Here is a 22363-nt window from a genome sequence, read left to right as displayed (position 1 = left end):
AGAACTCGTGATGGAAAATGTTCTCCACATCCAGAAAAAAGAACTGTGGATTCTAATGAAGATTCTAACCATACTGTTTCTACTTTTGTTTTTGCTTTTATTTTTTTATTTGTTGAGGTTTTTCCCTTTTGTTCTGATTCTTCTTTCAGAACATGACTAATGCAGAAATATGTTTAATGTGATTGTACATACAGAACCTATATCAGATTGCTTTCTGTCTTGGGGAGGAGGGAAGGAAGAGAGGGAGGGAGAAAAATTTGGAACTCAAAATCTTAGGAAAAAAATGTTGAAAACTATCTTTACAGGTAACTGGAAAATAATAAAATATTTTTATGATTTTTTTAAAAGTTTCTTTTCTTATGGTGTGCCTTTCAGGGCTCTTACCATTCTAATCTAACCATCCTTCTGAGTGTGCTAGCTTGTCAATGTCCTTTCTAAATCTGGGCATCTGAGAACTGAGCACAATACTCCATATGTGGTCTAAACAGGCCAGGTTGCTGCTAGGTAATGCAGTGGATGGAACACAGAACATGAAGTCAGGAAGACCTGAGATCTAATTCTGCCTCAGACACACTCCCTAGCTATGTGGCCATGGGCAAGTAATTTCACTCTGCCTGACTCAGTTTCCTCATCTGCAAAGTGGGAATAATAATAGCACCTACTTCCCTGGGGTAGTTGTATCTAACGAGGTGATATTTTTAAGGTGCTCAGCAGAGTGTCTGGCACAAAGTAGGTGCTATATAAATGTTAGATGCAATGATGATGACAATAACGACAACTCTGTTACGTCTATAATAACTCCTATCTCCCAGGGTTGTTGTGAGGATCGAATGAGTTAGCACGTGGAAAGTGCTTTGCAAACAAGGTGATATATAAATGTTAGCTCTTATTATCACTGTGAGACAATCACCTCCTATGTTCTGGACACTTCACTCCTATTAATCCAGCCTAAGGTCATATGTGACTGCCTCAAGGCACTGTAGCCTAATGGCTAGAGTGTTGGATTCACCACCATGAGATCTGGAGCCAAAGCCCCGGGTTCTGACCTCTAGCAAGATACAGCTTCTCAGAGCAAGAGTTTCCTCCTCTATAACACAGGGTTAATAATACCCACAGTACCTACAACACTGGTTCTTTGTGGTAAAAAAAAAAATGTTGCTTGGCACATTTGTAAACACAAGTTATCCATATTACGTGGCCATGTTATACTACAGACTCATTCAAATGTCGACTCCTCTATGCATCCTTAAAGCTCTTCACAATCTGGCCTCAACCTACTTTTCCAGCCTCATCCCATATTGCTCCCTTTCTTGCAATCTTTGGTCCAACCTAGCCAGCCTACTTTGATTCTTCATTCCCAGCATTTCATCTTCTGTCTCTGTCCCCTTTGCACGAGTTATTTCCATGCCTGGAATTCATTCCCTCCTCACATTTAACTCTCAGAATCCTTATTTTTTTTTTTTTGGCGGGGCAATGGGGGTTAAGTGACTTGCCCAGGGTCACACAGCTAGTAAGTGTCAAGTGTCTGAGGCCAGATTTGAACTCAAGTACTCCTGAATCCAGGGCCGGTGCTTTATCCACTGTGCTATCTAGCCGCCCCCAGAATCCTTATTTTGAATAAGCTCGCCTCACCCAATCTCTCCCACACAAAGCTTTCCCTGGTCATCCCATTTGCTTGTGCTTCCCTTCAAATATTACCTTGTACATGTTTTGTGTGTATTTAGATGTGTATAGGCTGCCTCCTCCTTTTGAATTTAAGCCTCCAAAGAGGAAAAGACTGTTTTCTAGTTTATTTTCTGCCTCTGGATCCTTAGCACCTAGCAGGGTCTGGCTTATAACTGGTGGTTCATTCATTGATTGACCGATTCATTTTTCAGGTCACTAAAATCCCCAAATCTTTTCCACACAAATTGCTGTCTAGCCATACATCTCCTATCCCGGGTTTGTGTAGTTGATTTTTTTGAACCTGAGTATAGAAGTGTTTGTGCACCCCTATTAAATTTCATATTATTTGATTTGGACAGTCTTTCTAGCTTGTCATTCAGTGACCCTGTTATTTAATATGTCAGCAATCCCTCCCAGCTCCATGTCCTTTGCAAATTTAATAAGCCTTGAATGTAGGTCTTCAATGGCCCAAGATTGAAAGCAGGAAGGGTATAGAAGGGGCATCATTTGAGAAGAAAAAAGGGAATTGGCTTTAGGGGAGGCTAGAAAGAGAATAGAAGCAGTCTAGCTGGCCATGTAATTGGGTCAGGCCTAGAAGCAAGTCAGATGGGAATGGGCCAAGGAAACCGCTGGCCTCTGTGGCTAGATAAAGACATCACAGAATAAAACTCCTGGGGCCTATAACTCAAAAGCTCTCTATTCTGTGAGTTGGCTTTATCTTCTTTTCTACCAAAGCTACTAAGGTCCCTTTGAGAACCTCAACCTCTATCTCAGGTACAGTGAGGGAAAAGACAGGGGACATCCACGCTAAGGCCATTTGTAGACTTACGGCAGCAGTAGAGAGCTACAGAAGGGGTCATCACCCCAGTTCATCAGGAAGGACGATACTACTGGGGGAGCCAGTAGTAGTATGGAATGAAAATCCCGTAAAGCATAAAAAAAAACAAGCAAGGCTGTGATGGGGCTATGAGAGATGGTCTGATTCCCGCCTAGGGGCTCTTGCTACGTAGCTCATCCCTCACGTTGGTGGGGGTGCCAGGCCTCAATGGCCTCTGGCCAACTGGTCCCCCTTGGGACTTCCCATGATTATGTTCTCTTCCAGGAAATGAACCTCTGGGGAACAAGGGTATATGGGATGGGGAATGATTCCTTTTTTTCCCTTCCCTTATTTGCTTTTGTAGTGCTGCTACTGCTGCTACTGCTGCTGCTGCTGCTGCAGAGCCTCTGGGCCCAGCTCCAAATTTCAAATCCACTCAATTAGTTCCCTCCTCACTGATAAATTAAAGGCTTTCTCCCATTAAGCAGCTTCAACCAGTCTTTTTTGGGGAAGCCCTGCTAGGATAGGCATTGGACTAGACAGCTCCTCAGGCCCCTTCTATCTTCTAGATCCTAGAATTCTCTGATTTAACAACAGCATGCCTGTGACAGGGGTAGCTACTCAGCTTCCAACAGATCAGTCTCTGTACCAGGGGTTCTTAACTTGGGGTCTGGGGAAAGATTTCAGGGGTCTCTGAATTTGGTATTTTTAATATTTTGATAACCATGATGATTTGTTTCCTTGGCAATGCTATGTATTTTATTTTATGCATTTAAAAACAATGCTCTGAGAAGGTGCCCATCTGTAAGCTTTATCAGAATGCCAAAGGGGTCTGTGACACAAGAGAAAGCAGAACTAAGTAGAGGTTTCCAGCCCTCCTCACAGGGAGTGACTAACCCACCTTGCAGAGTCTGGTTGGTGGACTCTAGGAAGAGAAGCCTCGAGGGCAGTACAATGCTCAGTGTGGACATAGAGATGTTATCAGCTACACAGAGGACTGCAGAAAAAGATCAGGCACTATAACTCTTATTATACATTTAATCTGGAAACCCATGTGACTGCCTTCACACATATTTTACTAAGTAGAGGAGAGGAGAGGTGGGGAGAGGAAGAGGAAGGAGGAGAGAGGGGGAAGAAAGAAAAGAGGAGGGGAGGGAAGAAGGGAGAAGAAGGGGGAGAGGGAAAGGGAGGGGAGGGGGAAGAAGGAAGGGGAGAGGAGAGGAGAGGAAGAGGATATTCTACCACCACCACCATAGAATCTCAGAATTGGCAGGAACATCAAAGGCAAATTTGATAAGCAGAACCTCTTCTAACATTCCCAGCAAGTGACTATTCACTCTCGGCTTGAAGAGTCCTTAGTGACTTCGGAGATTGAAGAACTCACCACCTCATGAGGTGGTCCAGTTCACTTTTAGATAGCTCTAATTTTTAAAGAAATTCCCCTTTGTATCAAGTTGAAATTCCCCTCCAACTTCTACATATTGTTCCTACATCTTCTCTATAGATCCTAGCAAAACAAGGCAAATCCATCTTCATATTATTTGAAGGCAGCTATCAGATTTCCCCTACGTCTTCTCTTCTCCAATTTAAATATTCCGAGTTCCTTTGACTGATCATCTCTGGCTGCCAATGTTCTTCCTAAAATATGGCCCTTGGAACTGGACCATTTGCACTGTTGGTTTTTTATTTAATTCACAATCCACCAAAACTCCACACTTCTTATACAAACTGTTGTCTAGTCATCCATCTTTCTTTTTGCAAGCATGAAGCTGATTTTTTTTAATGCAAATGTAGGAGTTAACATTTGTCTTTATTAAATTTCATTGTATTCAATTTGGCCTATCACTCTAGCCTTTTCTGTCAACCAATTTGTTATCCATCCCTCCCAGCTTCATGTTATTGGCAATTTGATAAGTGTGCCTTCTATGCCTTCATCTAAGCCATCAATTAAGATGTTTTTTCAGCATAGGCCCAAGGACAAATTAATAAGGCATTCCACAAGAGACCTCCTTCCAGGTTGGCACTAAACACTAACAACTCTGATTTGGGTCCAGTCATTCAACAAATTCCAAATTCAACCAGCTGTACCATCATGCAGCCTACATCCCTCCATCTTGTCCACAAGTATGAGAGACTTTGCCAGATGCTTTATTGAAATTCAGATATCAGAGAAATGGAAGGAACCTTTGGAATCACCCAAGCCAAACTTCTCATTTTACAGACAAGGAAACTTAGGCCCAGAAAAGTAAAATGACTTGCTCATGGTAACACAACTATTTTTATAGCAGAATTGGGAACAGAATCTATGTCCTGATCCCTAGTATTCTCCGATAAAATATAAGTAGGGATCATTTCTTGTGTGTTTGTGTGTGTGTTGTGTGTGCATGTGTTTGTACCTTCAGAATCAGTTACCTGGCACTTAATGAATTATTATTAAATTATTACTTGATTGATTTCTTTCTACTATATTATACTATGTGAACTCAGGCCACTGCTGTTCCCTTCCCTCCTACCCCCAAGAAAAGGGGGTGTTCCCTGCCTAGAAAAGTGACCTTCCAGCATGCTCTGGTCTCCTCTTTCCCCCGGCCTCCTTACTCACCAGCAAGGTCTGCTTGCCAGACTTCCAGGTCTGTGGCTGAGCTTTGGGACTTTGACTTCTGATGATAGAGGGGTAACCTAGGAAAAGATAAGACATATGGTTTAGACTGGGAGAAGTATGGTGACTCCTTCAAGCCAGAGCTAGGTAGCAGCCCAATTGCCTTCTTCCAGGAGACCCAGGCACTTCATCTAGCCCATCACCCAAGATGCAACCACCTCTGATGGGAGAGTGAATAAGCCAAAGTCCGGGTGTTGCAAATACCCTGAAGGAAGAGAGAGCAGAAACAGGTATCAAGAAACAAAAACAAGGAAAGCTATGTTGGGAGACAAAAAAGAATGAGACCAGGGACCCCGGGGAGTTTTGGTACAGAATGTCCCCAGACTAGGTAGTGATGTCCTCATCTGCAATAAGGTCACTATCGGATTAAGACCCAACAAAGCTGCAGAGGAGTCTCTGAGGACTGGGCTGACATCCAGAGAAAGGAAAAAGGACCATCTTAATTCAAGCCCTAACCCCAGGCAAAATGACCCTGAAATTGCCATTAACTCAGATACTGAAATGATTTATTATTTATTTGCTGTAGTTGGATCAAGGGAAGAATGAAGAGCATGGATTTGACACCCTCAGTGCTACCCAGTGGGACTAGATGGTAAAAACCACTTTATATTTTTCACCTACACCTCATCTCCCAGAAGCTCATGCCCATCCTCCATTACCACAATCCTGGGGCAACATTGACTCTTCCTATTTTACAAAGCAAGAAACTGAGGCCCATGGGGTCAAGTGACCCATCAGTGATAGAACTAACCCAAGGCCATAGATCATCTGATGCCCAGAACACCATAATGTTGGGGCTTGGTCTAGGAGAGGTTCATTGAGAGGCAGAAACTTCTGGACTGGGTTATAGAGAATCACTGACAGGACAGCCCCTCACAGGACCAAGGGATGTTAGAATCGAAGTTCTTCTAGCATTGCCCTTTGGGTTTATTGAGGAGAAAATTGAGGTCTCCCCAGATTCTTCTTCCTTCCTCCCCCCAAACAATTTGCATAACATTTATCCCATCTGAGCTGAAATATAGCTTATAAAAATGAAAAGCACTCACTTCATCAGCCACCCACTTCGGGTCAGCTGTGGATGCCATGGGAAACAACGGCTGTTAAAATTGCCAGTGGTAACCAAGACACCATGGAGAGAGAGAGAGATAAATGGTGGCTGATGACAGCTGGAGCAGCTCAGCCCAGGAGGCCCTGGCACCTCATCTAAAGCTCTTGCTCTGGGAGCGCCCACCTTTCCTTCCCGACCCCGAATGTTGATGTATAGCCCTGGTCCCTGAGGACATCATCAGAAGCCCCTGAGGTGGAGAGAGGGAAGATGCCGCATTGGCCATTCCATGGGGGCAGTGATAAGCTGAGAGGAAAGGGAAGGAGATGGAGAGTTGAGCACCAAAGTGTCCTCCTGCTCCCAGGTAAAGAAAGCCTCAGGATATGGGAGATTTTACAAGGATGGGATTATATCCTACATTCCCAGAAAGAAAGAATAACCAAATGAGGGTGGGGAGGTTAAAGGCAGAGGGGAAACGAGACTGTCCAGCTGCTTGTCAGCGGCTGGAATAACGGCTGCATGGAGATGGATGGCGGTGTGTAACCGGCAGAGCCCCAGAAAGAAGGTCTGAACTTGGCGACTGGGGAGTTCCCACTAACAGGGAACTCTTCTGAGGGGGAGGACCAGGATGCCCCAGAAACAAAAGCAGAGGCCCCGCTGGAAACTCCATCTTCCCCACAAGGGAATAAAGGGTGGCAGGAGTAGAAGAGTGGGGCGGGGGGGAAACAAATGGAAATTGATCAGGTACCAGTGTTACTGTTAAACAGGCCACCATCCAACTGTTTGGAAAACTCTGTAGAGGCCTGTCCCAGGGTGGTGAACTGATAGGGGACTTTCCCACTGCCTGCTGGGAAAGAGAGAGGCATTAGCAACTGGGTGCTGCTTGCAGGGGACAAGTCTGGATGACCAGGAGGATGACTGGGAGGTATCATAAGATCTCAGATTGAGGGCCAAAAGGCACTTCAGAGGGCATCTGGTCCATTTTACAAATTAGGAAACTGAGGCCCAGAGAGATTTCAGTGACTTGTCCAAGGTTTCATAGGTATTGGGTAGCAGAGTTGGTATTCAAAGTAACTTTTCTGATTTCCAGTTTAAGAGTCTTTCCAGTACCTCCAACTACCGAAAAGGTCAGTCTGCCTCGGAAGGGCAGTCGGGTTTTAACAGAAATAAAAGGGAAAGGGTGGATCACAAATAAATAGTTATTAACATAATCATATAATTTTAATTTCTCACACACCAAAAAGGCACCCAAGAAATATTGAATGGAATATGAATGGATGTGAGTGGTTCAATGAATCAATTACTAGCTCATTGACCTAATTCAGCTTTCCTATGATCTATTCCCAGATCATCTCATAAGATGATCTATACCAACCTCTATCACATAGGGGATGACCTCCTCCCTCACCCTGACTGATCATGGCCTTCTTCAAACCTCACATGGCACATGAGTTTGCACCTCTATGGTGTAGTTATCACAGAACATTGCAGATTTCAGTCCTCTGTATTGGAAGCATGAGCTCCATGATGTCAGGGAACTATCTTATCTAAACCTCATATCTCCCTTGGTGCCTACAGTAGCGCGCTAAATGAAGTAGAGCCTTGCTGGGATCATGGATTGTAGAGCTAAAGCTAGAGGCCATCTATCTCAATCCCTTTGTTTTAAAAATGAAAGAATATGAAAGTGACGACACGCCTATAATCTCTGCTACATTCGAGGCTGTGACGGGCAGATCCCTTGAGCTCTGGGATTCAGAGCTAAAGTTGGATAAACCAATCCAGTGTCCACATTAAGTACAGCAACATTATGGTGAGCCCAGGAAATGGGAAGTCGGGTGTAGGATGGGAAGGAGCATAAGGCGGCCCAAGGAGGGACAAACCAGCCCTGGTCAGACACAGAGCAGGTCAAGGCTCCTATTCAGTAGTTGGATAGATTGTAGCCTGTGAGTAATTGCTTAACTTTCAACCCAATTGAGCTAGAGAGGCCCCATCTCTAACTAGACAGACAGAAAGGCAAATGAATGAAAATGAATAAATAGATTAATTCATAAATGAATGAAAAACTAAAACTAACCAAAAAAGCAAATGAACAAATAAATAATTTTTAAAAGAATAAATAAAAGATTAAGGAACTGAGGCCAACAGAGGTTGATTCATTTGACCAAATTCACATAGGTAGTAAACATCAGCCAGCAGTGGGATTTGAACCCAGGTCCTTTGACTTGCAAGTTGATGCTCTTTCCACTGTTTGTTGAGTAATAATAACAGCTAACATTCATATATCACTCTAAGGTTCACAAAGAGCTTTACATGTATTAACTGCCCTCTGAGGTAGATTTGCTCTTCAGTCAAGAAAAGAATGAACAATATGGATTTTCCATAGAGGATGCTTTAATCCAAAAGAACATTTCTCATAATAGGGCACCAAGGGCCTACGGAAAAATATTTGGAGGTAGGAAGGCCATCCTTTAACCCACATAAGTGTCCATCCACAAGGCAGCGAGGTGGCATGATAGAGTGCTAGCCCTGGAGCTAGGAGGACATGAGTTCAAATCCAACCTCAGACACTTACTAGTTAGGTGACCCCGGGCAAGTCACTTAACTCTGTTTGCCTCAGTTTCCTCATCTGTAAAATGAGCTGGAAAAGGAATGGCAAACTACTCCAGTATCTTTGCCAAGAAAACCTCAAATGAGGTCACAAAGAGTTAACAAAGGGTCTAGTTCCTCTGCCCATGGAGGGCCATAGGATTTAGAATAGGAAGGAGCTTTAGAGACCCTTTAGCCTCACCTCCTCATTTTACAGATAAGACAACTGAGGTCAAGAGAGGTGAACCGATTTGCCTAAAATAACACCAGCAGTGAGGAGCAGAACTAAGAATCAAAACCAGATCTTCTAACTCCAAATCTAATACTGATTTCAATAGGCCATGCATAAGTCTGTGTGGTGATCTACAGATAACTCCAACATCCATAATGGTGGGTTGACAGACTCCAGGTTTTATCTGAAGAACTTCTGGCCCAGTTGGCACTCCTGGGGAATCTTAAAACTGACCACTCCCTCCCCCAGGTACTCTGCTACATCCTTAGGCCCTTCCCAGCAGTCCAGAATAAGTTTCCTGACAACTGCTAGTCTTACTCTAGTCCATTTCCAAGAAGCTGGAGCTACCTCAAGGCCCAGGTTAGAGCACCAGTATCAAAGCACCACTTTGATAAGCTCCCAGCTCCTATTCCTGACACATCTGGGGATTATTTCCCCTCCAAACCATTTATGGATGAGGAGCTATTGCTCCCATCAACACCTACTAGGGCAGTCCCAACATCATCTTGGAGAAGTGAACCTCCCTCCTTGGCCTCCCCAAACCTTCTGCTCTCTTTGGGCTTGGGAATTTGCTTCTGGTGATAGATTCCATAATCCTGAGTTTGATTTGAGGAGCATCCAAGGGCAAGGGTCCTAAATACCTTATATCTTGTTAGAAAGATTAAGAGAATGAGGCAAAGTTGAAAGAAGGAAGGAAGGAAGGGAGGGAGGGAGGAACAAATATACATTGAGATTCCCTTTCAGGGAAAGGAATAAAAGAGCAGGGGTCATAGAATCATATCCAAGGGATAAGGATAGGCATGTGACCCATTAATTCCCAGGTGAGGAAAGTCAGCATTTTCTCTACAACTTCAAGCTTTAGAGAATTGCCTAGACTACTTTGAAGTTGAATGACTTGCCCAAGGTCACACAAACCATATATGTCAGAGGTGAGACTTGAACCTATGTCTTCCTGGCTTCAAGGCTGGCTCCATGTTGTAACATATAGTCCAAACCTTTAGTTTCTATAAATTAGTTAAGTGAGGTCTAAGAGGGGTCAAGTGACTTTCCCAAAGTCACACAGCAGTGACAGAGTCATGGCTAGAACCCAGGTCACCAGAGTCCAAGTGCTTTTTATATTGCACAATAATAAATTAGCTAAAATGGGGAAAATAGATGAAAAAGAACTATTGGTGGTCAATAGGGGAGTTGCTGAAAGAAAAACCTAGCTTGGAGAGAATAGCAGGTACAAGAAGACAGATGGTCACTGGGAAGGGAGTCAGAAGGAGGGAGGAACAATACCTTTCAGGGAGAAGGAGGAGCTGCCTTGAACAACAGGCAAATCATCTGAGCTCTGAATGGAGGATGAATATTCCCATACTCTGGAAGTGTAGTTCCCTGGTGGGGAAGAAGAGCAAGCGTTGACATTTAGCCACCCCATCTGGATTTGTCCCTGGAACAGCTGGGGTTAAAGAGCCCTAGAGATTGGAATCATTCTCAATTATCTATACTAGGCAAGTGGAAAAAACAGCATGCAGACCAAAACACCAGAAACGCAAAAGGCCATTTCTACGTGTCAAAGGCTAGGGTTTGAGGGGCGATTTGTGCTACCTCCTTTTCTTGGTTTGGTGTAACATTCAAAGTAATTTGTATTCCCTGAACATATTCAGATTGGCAGAAGGAGCAAGGCAATGTGAAGTGGACTGGATGACCTGGGAAAAAGTCAATTAGGTACCAACATTTTGCCACAGATAGTTCCATAAAGTGCATAATGGAGGAATTGATAAGACACATGTAGGGGTATACCCCTTTCTCCCTCTATTGCAGCCAAGGAGTTTCCATTATGGCTGGAGGACCTTTCTCTCAGCCTCCTGCCTGGGCATATCTGCTCTAGCTGCCTGCAGAGGAGAGATAGCCGAAGTTCCAGGCATGGTAAAAGTTACTTTCAACCTTTTTTTTCCATAAAACAAAAGCTCCTAGAAACATAAGGAGGATCTCTATAACAACCTGCTACCTAGAGCACCAGTGAACTGAAACCCTCTCATAATTACAAGGGGGAATCTTATCCTGGAGCCAAGACCTAGAGAGGCAAAGGATTTTCCCAACTTAGCGCATCACAGAGTGGGTGTGGGTCATGATCTAGAGCCTGAAAAGACAGTAAAGATTATCTAGTCCTCAGCTTCTTAAACTGTGGGTCACCACCCCATATGGGGTCATACAACTGAATTTAGGGGTCATGAAAAATTTGACAACAGTAACAGGTTATATACATCTATTTTATATAACTATATAACCTGAGTCGGTAAAAATTGTTTGGGCAAACATGGGTTGCAAGTGGAAAAAGTTTAAGAAGCCCTGCTCTAGTCCAACTCTTTCATATTATGGCTGAAGAAAGTTTGGGTGACTTACTCAAGGCCATTCAGATACCAAGCTGCAGAGCCGAGACCTGAACCCAGAGGCTCTGACCCCAAATCTAGGATTCTTTCCACTCCAACATGCTTCCTTCCAGGGTCTCAAGCACCCATCTGGCGTTTTTTTCTACTTCTCTTAGAGAAGCTTGGTACTTGAACCTAACCAAGAAGGCACCTCCCATCTGCCCTCCTCATGCCCTCCATCTTTCCATATTTTTCCTGGCATAAGCCACCCACCCACCCCCATATTAAAGGAGTTCTCTATGGGAATACAGAGCTAGAAAGTTCATAGATTAGGGCTGATGTTTCAGGTCTCTTCCTCTTGAGTACATTCTATACCAATGAAATAACTCAGGACTATAAAATCATAGATTACTAGAAGTATGGATTCATCTGGGCAATCCCCATGGCTTTGGGCAGGATCATGCCTTAAAATAATAATTTTCATTTTGAGGGTTCTTTAGTTTTACAAAATGTGTTTATAGCAACCCTGTGGGGTAGGGGCTTTGGTATCATTCTTCCCACTTTGCAGATGGGAAAACTGATGCTCTGAGGGGTTAAGCAGTTTTTCCAAGACCATATGGCCAGTAAATGGCAGGATTCTAAGTAAATGGATTCTGGTAAGTGCCAGGTCCTTAGAATTCTAAGACTAGTGCTTTTACCACAATACCAGGGAAAGAAATTCCCCGACCCAAATATTAAATGCTTAATGTCAGGAAGCTCTTGATTCTAGAAATAGCAAGGTATAGCAGTAATATTCCCCCAGGACCTGAAGTTAGAAGACATGAGATATTGGTTCATGGACAAATGGCTTAATCTCTCAAAGCCTCAGTTTCCCCATCTGTAAGATGGGGGTTCTAACTACTACCTAGGGCTTTTGAGAGGAAAGCATTTTGTAAGCCATAAAACATTATAGAAATATGAATTAATATTAGACTCAGCCCTCTGGAGGCAATTCATCTCCCATTTCCTCTTATTCCATCCTAGGTGAGAATAGAAAGCAGGTGGATTTCAGAAACCCTTTATTCAGACTTTATGTAGTGCCACATGGCTCTCTTTTTACACACACACAAAGCCCTGAAAGCTTTCTAAACCTATCTTGTATAGGGGTTTGATGCCTCCACCCTGAACCACCACCATCTCCATGCCACCAATGTCATCCTCTCCTGGCTAAATCTTCACCATCACCTTGGCCAGCTCATGAGCTGTCCTAATGGCATTTACCTTTGGTTCCATAGAGATTGCTGAAGTTCTTCTGGTTGATCTCCTTGGTAAGGCGTCCTGGAGAAGAAGGTTGATAAGATGTCCTGGCCCCAGCTGAGAAGAGAGATGAAGAGGACATGTTTGGGTGTGATCTGAAGAGGAAGAGAAGTAGCAGCCCCTGACCAAGAACACCGTCTCCAATACCCCGTTCTCGTGTCTAAAATGCTATTATTAGAAATTTAACTAGGGAGGAGGGAGCAGATCCTAAAACCATTTGGGATTTTCCAGTGTCTCCTTAGAATGAAATGCTTTCGATACAAGTGCCACCTTAAGACTGACCAGATCATACTTTACGGTTGTTAGTGAACACCAAGCTCTCTAAGGGAAAGCCCTTCTATTGGCGGAACATGGGATAGTACTAACCTCAGTGGAGAAGGAAGGAAGGAATGGTGAGGTGCTGTGAGGAACAGAAAGGAGAAGCCAGAAAATGTTACCATATTTTATGTTTGTCCCAGGGTATAGAAATGGAACACATAAGAGGCAACCAAGCAGGAGAAGAGAAATCATGTCATAGGGAGATCAAGGAAGGAACTGGGCATATGGAGAAATGTACTCTGAAGAAGAGAATGTTGGAGGGGAGCATGGCTTGAAAGCTCTATTCAAGTACCCCCATTCCAGAATTTGGTATGTTTGCTTGACCCCACAGGTTACAGCTATAACTGACAAGTGGATATGTTGGGGAGCCAGATTTCCATTGCCTATAAGGACAAACTTCCTAATTATTGGACCTATTCCAGAGTGAAGTGGACTACATAAAAAGAGGGAAGGTTACCCATCAGAGTTGGTGACCCAGATGGGACTGCTGAACCCCTCAACCTTCTGATCTTCATGTTGGGTAAGAAACTTTATGTTTGCAAGTTTCTCCTATTTTCATTGATTTTATGTGCTTGTCCCTTTAAATTTTCAATTGGGTTTCTTCTACTTGCTAAGAACCTGCTTTTCTCTAACTTTATTCTGGTTAATCAGACAAACAGGGTATAAGATCATGTTAACACTTCATTTTTGTGGATTTTCTATACTGATTTATCTTTACCTGCTTTCACCTTTAATTAATAACTTTATGCAGCTTTGGTATTATGAAAGGACCAACAGAGAAAATAAAGGGGTTGAAGAAAAACAAGAGAAACTTTATCACCATCATATTTCAAGAATCTACTTCTACTGCCATAGACAGGGACATATTTTGCAGAAATGCAAAAGTAGAGAGCAAGATATTAATATGAAATGTGGAGATTTTAGATACCAAAATCAAAAAATGCTCTAAATTCACTAACAGAAATAATGGTCCAGTTCAAATGTTCATAAGGGTTTCCTTTTTATGCCATTGTATCTACATTTTATAAATTAATAGTATGAGTTTATTTTCATGGAGATTTTCATTCTTTGAAGATTGTTTTTAAGCCAGTTTATTTCATTGTCTTTTATTCTTCCATGTGTAATTTTGTTATTCTAAATTGTTTGTTTTTTCCAACTGATTATGTGATCAAATTATATAAAGTATTTCCTTGGTAAATTGATTACCATGACAAGTGTAAATTAATACCAGAAGTACTATTTTACAAAGCTTAAAAAAGTTATTATTGAATTTATTGCATATTGTATATTATATTCTGAGTCAAAGCAAATTCACATTTTTTTGCTGTCATAATTATCCTCAGTTGTTAAATCCATATGAGACTTGGATTATGGGAATTTACCACTTAAGACATTAATTGCCTTCATCCATGAGAGGGAACACATACAAGAGCAGGGCATTGAACTCTCATAGAAGGGGAGACATGTATGAAGTCCAAGTACTTGCACTGACTTGGGAAAGGCTGAGAGAACAGCTATTGGCAAGAGCTGAGGTTGGCTTCTTTTGACTCCATTCCCCCACAATATTGTACAGATGGCTGGAAGTTTTCATCCCACCCATCTCATTCTACACCTGGCTTCTATTCCCCCTCCAATATGCCTGATGCCATGGACGTCTCAATCCCATGCATCTGATTAAGCCTGACTCAGTTTCCTCGAGTATGTTGGGTGGCATGGACATATATCCCATCCATCTATTTTAAATCTGGAATACTGCATGGGCTGTATATATTTCTCAAGTGTGAGAATGTTTATTTCCCATCACTTCTCTGTTCTTTTATGGTAACCCCCATAATTATCTCAGGTGTCATGATAAATACAATGTTGGATTTGGCCTTGACATCTGCTACCAATTATATTAGATCCTTTAATTTCTCATAATGGGCATGACGACAATCAGACAGATAATGCAAAAAGTGATGAAATGAAGATTTTTAAAAATTTCTCTTCTTAATATCACAATTGTCTTCTCAATTTATTCCCCCCAAGGGGTTTACAGGAATATTAAGTTTTAAAAAATCAATTTTTGCATTTATTATATCTTTAAAAGATTCTGAATTTCCTTAGACATGTTTTTGAGAACTCTCATTGTTTAATTTGATTATTGGCAAAGCTATTTAAAGTTGTGTTAAGCTCAATTTTGTAGGAAACTTTCCCAGCTGATTATCAGTATCTAAAACACCTGAGGGACTTTAAAAATCACACCCAAAACTCTACAGCTGAGACTTGTTAGTAGATCATCAGCATCCACACCTGAAAGACTTTCACACCACAACTGTGCCCAGAGGACATGCCAAGAATCATCTGAGAAAAGATTTCCAAAGATTTAAATGGACATTTTCCTGTTTTACACTATTTGTAATGTCCACCTTCTAAAGGGGAGTGCCCCCTTTAGCCTTTGTCAATGCATCATTCAAATTTCTTTTCTCTCTTTTCATTCCCTTTACATTGTTAGTCATAAGTATCTGTAATGTTATTGCTTCATTAAGGAAACAATGTTTCTTAACGAAGTACAGGGGGGAATGTGAGAAAATAATGGGATTTGACAGATACTCAAAGGCTAACCTGGAGATTAATCTAAACTGATTGAATTAAGTGAGGGTGATTGACTTTGCTGATTAGTCTATTTCAAGTTAATTAAATTGTAACCATACCTGGCTGGTCCTTAAGGAGGTATTGTTCTCAGAAGCTAAGGACTTTGACCTCAACTTGAGACCACCTTCAAGTCCAGTGAACCAATGGATTTGGATGATGCCTACCAATCAGCTTGAAGCAGTGTGTAAGGACCGCCGCTACTCCAGACCTATAAAAAGCTTCCACACTCATTTTGAGGGGAGTTCATGGTTGAAGCAGGCTCGTGGTGGAGGACTTGAGGAAGAACCAAACCAGGCTGGAACTCTAGGCTAGATAGGACTTTTCTTAACTCCACATGTTCTTTTTTTCTAATACCTAGTATGCTTTAATAAATGCTTAATGCCCAAAGACTGGTGCTAAAGCTTCTAATTTAAGGTGACCACACATTTAGATTTTAAACATCACAGCCTCAGCAGAAGCTGGATGACCTTTTCTCTGGGGCGGCATAAAAGGGATTCCTTTTCCAGTATGGGTTGCACTAGATGGCTTCTGAGGTTCTAGGACCCTGTAAATTCAGTTCCCTGTCCATCAGCAAGGTCAAGGGTGAGGACCCCTGATCCATGACTGTCCTAATAAGAATCCCCTGTTAAATGCTGAAGGCTAAAGGGATGGCTTTGTCTGTAGAGGAACTTCACAAACTGGGTTCTTTGGACCTCCAACACTGCACACTATGAGAATAATAGTCATATCAGGACACTTGATATCCCCCCAAAGCCACTAACAATTAAATGATGTATATATCAAACAATACCCATTATATGTGGCATATAATAATAACAGCTAACATTTCTATACTGCTTTATAGTTTTCAAAGCACTTTAAAGATTTCACCTCATTTCATTTCACAAGAGCTCTATGAAGTACATGCTGCTATTATCCCTATTATATAGATGAGAAAACTGAGGCTGAGAAAGGCAAAATGACTTGCCAGCCATCACAAGTGAGTAAGTGTCTGAGGGAGGATTCAAACCCAGAGAAGTCTGCATCATTAATAAAATTTTTTAAAAAAAATAATAGTGCCTGCTATGTGCTGGGTACTGTGCTAAGTATTATAGAAATATTATCTCATTTGACCCTCCCAACAGCCCTAGGAGATAGGTGCCATTATTATCCCCGTTTTTGCAGATGAGAAAACTAAGACAAACAGGTTAAATGACTTCCCAAGGTCTCAGAGCTAGTCAGGGGTCTAAGGCTGGATTTTGAACTCAGACCTTCCCCACTCCAAGCCCAGCATTCTATTCATTGCATCACCTAGATGCCTCATAGCTCATCTCTCTCCTATCTCTGTATCCTTCATTTCTGGTTGCTCTAGCCAAGCAAAACTGCTTTGGGGATTTCTTTAAGATGCCCAGTTGGTCATTCCTCTCAAGCTTAATGCCAGTGAGGTCTCAGACCATAAAATAGGATCATAGAATTTAGAGCTGGCAGGGGCCTCAGAGGATCACCTAATCTATCTCTCTAATTTTACAAATGAGGAAAGTACAGCCCGGAAAGATCAAGTCTACTGTCGTAAGGCATACTGCTAGGTTAGTAGCAGAAAAAACCGGGTAGTAACAACAGAAGAACATTGATTCTGGAGTCTAAGAACCAAAAGTTCAAATCTTAACAATGTTGTGAGACCGTGGGCAAATCAGTTCCCTTCTCCAGGTCTGAGTTTCCCTATTTGTAAAATGAGAAGGTTGGACCAATTGATCTCTATGATCCTTCTGTTTCTGAATCCTTTGATTTCTATGTTCCCGTGTCACCTAATCTAGCATTTTCCCAAAACCTTCTTGTAGTTTCTTCTCCCCTTCTAAGGCTAGGGACAACACTATAGACGACGTGACCTAGAAACCACCACTTCCTAGCAGAATAGGAAAGCCCACAGGAATGAGTGTCAGAGTCTCAGCATCAAGTCCCTGAAGAGCTGAGCAGAAGAGACCAATGGAGTGCAGAACATGTCCAGCCAGGCAGGAGACCCAGGTGCCAGGAAGACTGCATGTAGAGGCATGGGGTCATGTTACTATATGTCATCTCCTCCCCTTGCAGGGCATAGTAAGCTAATGTAACCCTCTGCTGCCAGGTGAGCTCAGGCTTGGCACAGAATAGGAATGTAGAAGGGTGAGGCCTCAGCCCTCACTGCTGCCACCCCAGACAGTCCCACATAGCTCAGATGCTGTTTTCCAAGCTGGGCACAGTCCCCACTCTAGGAGGGGCAGCTGGATCTAAATGTCCATGGGCATCAATAGGAAAATACCCTATTGTGAATGGACCTTAGCTCCCTCCCCTGCATTCTTTATGTGAAGGAGGTCAGTGTCCCCTCAGTGGGATAATGGATGTTTGAGGCTTTCAGGGAGAGCAGCACAAGGTTATGTGTGAGGAGCTGGCTGAGGGGAGGTGAGATGTGGGGAGTGGGGCACAAGCAAGTGGAATTGATCTCCTGAGCCACGGAAATTCTCATCGACTAGGGGAAGATGGAGGATGGGTGAAAGGGAAGGAAAACCCACCAGCCATCAGCCCTGTGAAGCTTGGCCTTGTTAATCTGCAACAAGGAGAGTCTGGCCCCTGGGTTCCCGAAGCTGAGGAAATATAGAGAAATGGAGAATTTGGTTCCTGTCTTCTGGGGGAAAGGATTGTGTCCAATCCACTCATTTTACAGATGAGGTAGTTGAGCCCCAGAAGAATTAAGGGGAAGCACCAGGATTCAAATCCAAGTCTTCTGACCCTGGTACAGCACTTTTCAGATTTGACATCAGCTGACTCAGGTCTCAGTTCCAGTTTTGCCACTAACTTGCTGTGGGACCTTGTAATGATCACATCATCTCTGTAGGTCCCAGTTTACTCATCTGCAAAATGGGGTGGTTTGAACTGAAAAGCCTTCAGGATGTTTTCCCAACACTAAGACATTGATTGGCACTATGGGATTATCAAAGAGGAGGCAGTTAGGGCGGCTAATGCCTTAGTGGCAGTGGATAGAAATGCTGGCCTGGAGTCAGGAAGATTCCTCTTCCTGATTTCAATCTGGCCTCAGACAGTTACTATATGTGCGACCCTGGGTAAATCATTTTAACTCATCTGTAAAATGAGCTGAAGAAGAAAATGGCAAACCACTCCAGCTTCTTTGCCAAGAAAACTGTAAATGGGGTCAGGAGGAGTCAAACAGGACTGACAACAACAACAATTATCAAAGAAGAAAGAGGAAGGTTTTTTCAGTCAAGGAAAGGGAATGACTTTACAAAAGCAAATTCCTGTGAGAGCACAGAAAGGCTTGGGGAGCATCTTGTGTTGAATTTTGACTCTGATTTTTTCGAGGTGATGGAGAAACAAGGTATGTGTTTGTTTCACACTTTCCTGTGGCTGGGAGGAAGGAGTGAGAAGCCAGCAATAGGGCAGTGATGTGGGTAGGACATAGAAACCAGAGGCCCTCTGGAGCTCTCAAAGTATAATCATGGCATTTTTGAATGGACGAGTCAGCTTGATCCAGACAAAACCAGGATGAAGAATCCTCACTCAAGTATTGTGGTCTGGAAAGTCCTGGTCTCTGGTCTCTTTTTGGCCAAATGGAAACTGCCATTAGGCTAGAAGCTTAGCGAGAGTCCCGGGGGCAAGGAGCTGTGAAGAACTGGACATTAGATAAATGGCCTCAGAAGGTTTTAAGCACCATCATCCTGGACTTGGCTGCATTCTTGAAATACACACTACTAATTACCTTATCCTTCCTGGGTATTTAGGTTTTCTTTTTCCCTTGTGAAAAATCCCTATGAAACACATTATAATAACCTGGAGACGTGTTGACATAGAGCTAAAAAGGAAACATGCCAGAATTGTGTGGCCAGTTAAGGTGGCAAGGGACAGAACAAGAAGGAAAGTTAATTAAGGATAACCTGGCCAACAGAACCCAGAGAACCAAGTGGAGTCAGTGACCAAGGTCAAGAGCTCATTGCCTAATTTCAAAATAGTCCCATAGAGTTTAGAAAACAGTGAAAGTGAGCCTTAGGACTAACATAAGGTCCTGGGAACTGAGTCTGAGTCCAGGGAGAAGCTAGGAGAAGCTGGAAGTTACCTGTTTTACCAAGATCCAAGCCCTGAGCCATGCTCAGGCTCAAGGTCCTTAATCAAGAAAGCTGTTTGGAGTGTAGAGACAGTGTGATGCCACCCTAGGGAATGGAGGCTAGTGTAATTAGAGAATTGAGTGGGGAACATCTGGAGGGGGGAATAACCTTTAAGGCCAAGGCCAAGAGGTGTGAACTTGCTGCAGTAGAAAATAAAGAGCCACCATAGTGAGTTCACAGTCCCACAGAGTAAATGAATGCAGCTGTTGCTTACCCTTGGGTGTGAGGTACATGGAATATCTCTTCATGGTGTCTGACTGGCCCCAGTCAGTGGAGTAGTTGTTCATATAGCGATGGTCACCTAAGGGGGGAAAAAAGCGCAGGATAAACAGAGGGTGGAGGTAGGATCACTCAGTGGGGATGGAGGGGGTCCTAGTCTTGGGATGGATTAACATCAGGAAGCCTAGATCCCCATCTCAGGGAATCTCATGTAAATAACACTAAAGTTTTCCTTCTGCGGCCTGGAGGTAACATCAGGCTTAGCTAGCATGGCCCAAATTTTATCAGGTCCTATCCAACTGGATAGGGTGCTGATGCCCTGATGGCCCAAGAATTGTCCTGGCTAAGCTCAGAAAAGCATCATCACCAGGATCAGTATAATTGAAGGAGCAGAAGGGGTGTTATCTGTGCTGGTGAAGAGGAGCCCCATGCAGTGATTCCCAGATTCTTGAAGTTACAGACAACACAACCTCCCACCCAGGGCCAACCACAAGCACTTCAGGATACGTCTCCTGGGCGTGGGTGGGTTCCCATGGGGGAAAAAATGACAGCTCACATTTCTAGAGAATGCTCACATTTACAAAGTGCTTTCCTTAAAACAATACTAGGAGGTAAGCAGTATAAGAATAAGCATTACCAGTTTGTGGCTAGGGAAACTGAGGCTCAGAGAGAAGTAACTAGCCCAAGGTCCCACAACTAGTAAGTGTTGAAACTTAAGACTTGAATTTGGCCATCTAGTTCTGCAGTTTCCTCTCCACCATGCTTCCTCTACTTTCTTGGCTTGTCTCATTTTGATCAAGAGTTTACTAATTTTCTATAGATTTCTTGGTACAACTAACTGGTTCATTCTTTTTTTTTTTTTTTTTTTTTAGTGAGGCAATTCGGGTTAAGTGACTTGCCCAGGGTCACACAGCTAGTAAGTGTTAAGTGTCTGAGGCTGGATTTGAACTCAGGTACTCCTGACTCCAGGGCCCGTGCTCTATCCACTGCGCCACCTAGCTGCCCCTAACTGGTTCATTCTTACGATTTTAGCTTTGGAGTTGGAAAGAACCTTAGAAGTGATCTTACTCCACCTCCTCATTTTAAAAATACTTTAATAATAACACCTACCTCTGGGCTATGGTGAGGAGTGAATGAAATATGTGTGAAGTACAGTGCCTAACACATAGCAGGAGGTTAATAAATACTTGTTTCTTTCTTTCCTTCTTTCCTTCCTCCTTTCCTTCCTTCCTTCCTTCTTTCCTTCCTTCCTTCCTTCTTTGCTTCCCTCCTTCCTACTATGTCACATTGCCCCCTTCCTTCATTAATAAAAATTGTTCTTCAATTGTTTCCAACTCTTCGGGTCCCCATTTAGGGTTTTCTTGACAAAGATACTGAAGAGGTTTGCCATTTCCTTTTCCAGCCCATTTTACAGATGAAGAAACTGAGGCAGAGTTAAGTGACTTGCCCAGGGTCATGCAGCTAGTATGTGGCTGAGACCAAATCTGAACTCAGAAAGATCCACTGTGCCACCTAGCTGCTCTATTAATGCCATTTATATCATATGTTAAGGTTTGTGAATTTCTCCACCAATATCATCTCATTTGATATGCACTGTCTCTTGTGAGGTTAGGTGCTATTATTGCTCCATTTTACAGATGAGGAATTGATGCTAAGATCAAGTCACTTGCCCCAGGGTCACACAACTAATAGTGACTGAAGGAGGATTTGTACTCAGATCTTTCTGAGTCCAAGTCTCATGAGTCTTTCCACTGCATCACTCAGTTGCCTCTCTTGTAAATGTGAGCAGTTATTATGATTCAGAGTTGCCTTAGAGTACCAGGTCTGGAGTCAGGAAGAGTCATCTTCATGAGTTCAAATCTGGCCTCAGACACTTACTAGTTATATGACCCTGGGCAAGTCACTTAACCCTGTTTGCCTCACTTTCCTCATCTGTAAAATAAGCTAGAGGGAGAAATTGGCAAATAACTCCAGTTTCTTTGCCAAGAAATCTCCAAAAATGGACTCATGAAGAGTTAGGCATCACTGAAAAAAACACTGAACAGCAACTAAATGTCTTATCCTACAACAGAGTTTTCCTAATTTGGAGTCCTGAGATGCCCCAACAAAGGCATCCGTTGATAGATTTCAAGGTGTCCATGAACTTGGATAGGAAAAAAATACATATTTATTTTAATATAACTGGTTTCCTTTGTATCTTATTTAACAACATTATTCTGAGAATGGCTTCTCCAGAAGGCCAAAGGAGTCCATGACATATTCCAAAAAAAGTGAAAAAAAAACCAACCAAACAAAAAAAACCCTGGCCTTGAGCTTGAAGATTTAGACTGCCATCAAGTATCCTATGAAGTGGAAGGGAAATGAGTTACTTAGGGCAGCTAGGTGGCACAGTGGATAAAGCATTGGCCCTG

At 42.8% G+C, this 22363-nt stretch overlaps 1 protein-coding gene across 2 annotated transcripts in view; it reads right to left on the bottom strand.

The window, feature by feature from the left end:
• TRIM29 (tripartite motif containing 29) overlaps window positions 1-22363 on the bottom strand; it is a 54304-nt gene that overhangs the window by 5718 nt on the left and 26223 nt on the right. The window contains exons 5-9 of one of the 2 annotated variants that reach the window (XM_043996296.1): window positions 19948-20034; window positions 12616-12708; window positions 10283-10378; window positions 6932-7027; window positions 5082-5158 (exon numbers count right to left, since the gene is read on the bottom strand). In XM_043996296.1, coding sequence (XP_043852231.1) covers window positions 5082-5158; window positions 6932-7027; window positions 10283-10378; window positions 12616-12708; window positions 19948-20034 — 449 coding nt within the window. The remainder of the gene's footprint in view (window positions 1-5081; window positions 5159-6931; window positions 7028-10282; window positions 10379-12615; window positions 12709-19947; window positions 20035-22363) is intronic. The other variant, XM_043996297.1, reaches the window with a different exon arrangement.

The sequence above is a fragment of the Dromiciops gliroides genome, chromosome 3 (assembly GCF_019393635.1).
Source record: "Dromiciops gliroides isolate mDroGli1 chromosome 3, mDroGli1.pri, whole genome shotgun sequence".
NCBI classification, from domain to species: domain Eukaryota; kingdom Metazoa; phylum Chordata; class Mammalia; order Microbiotheria; family Microbiotheriidae; genus Dromiciops; species Dromiciops gliroides.
The sequence above is the reverse complement of the archived record's forward strand: the minus strand, read 5'-3'. Positions and strand labels throughout refer to the sequence as shown.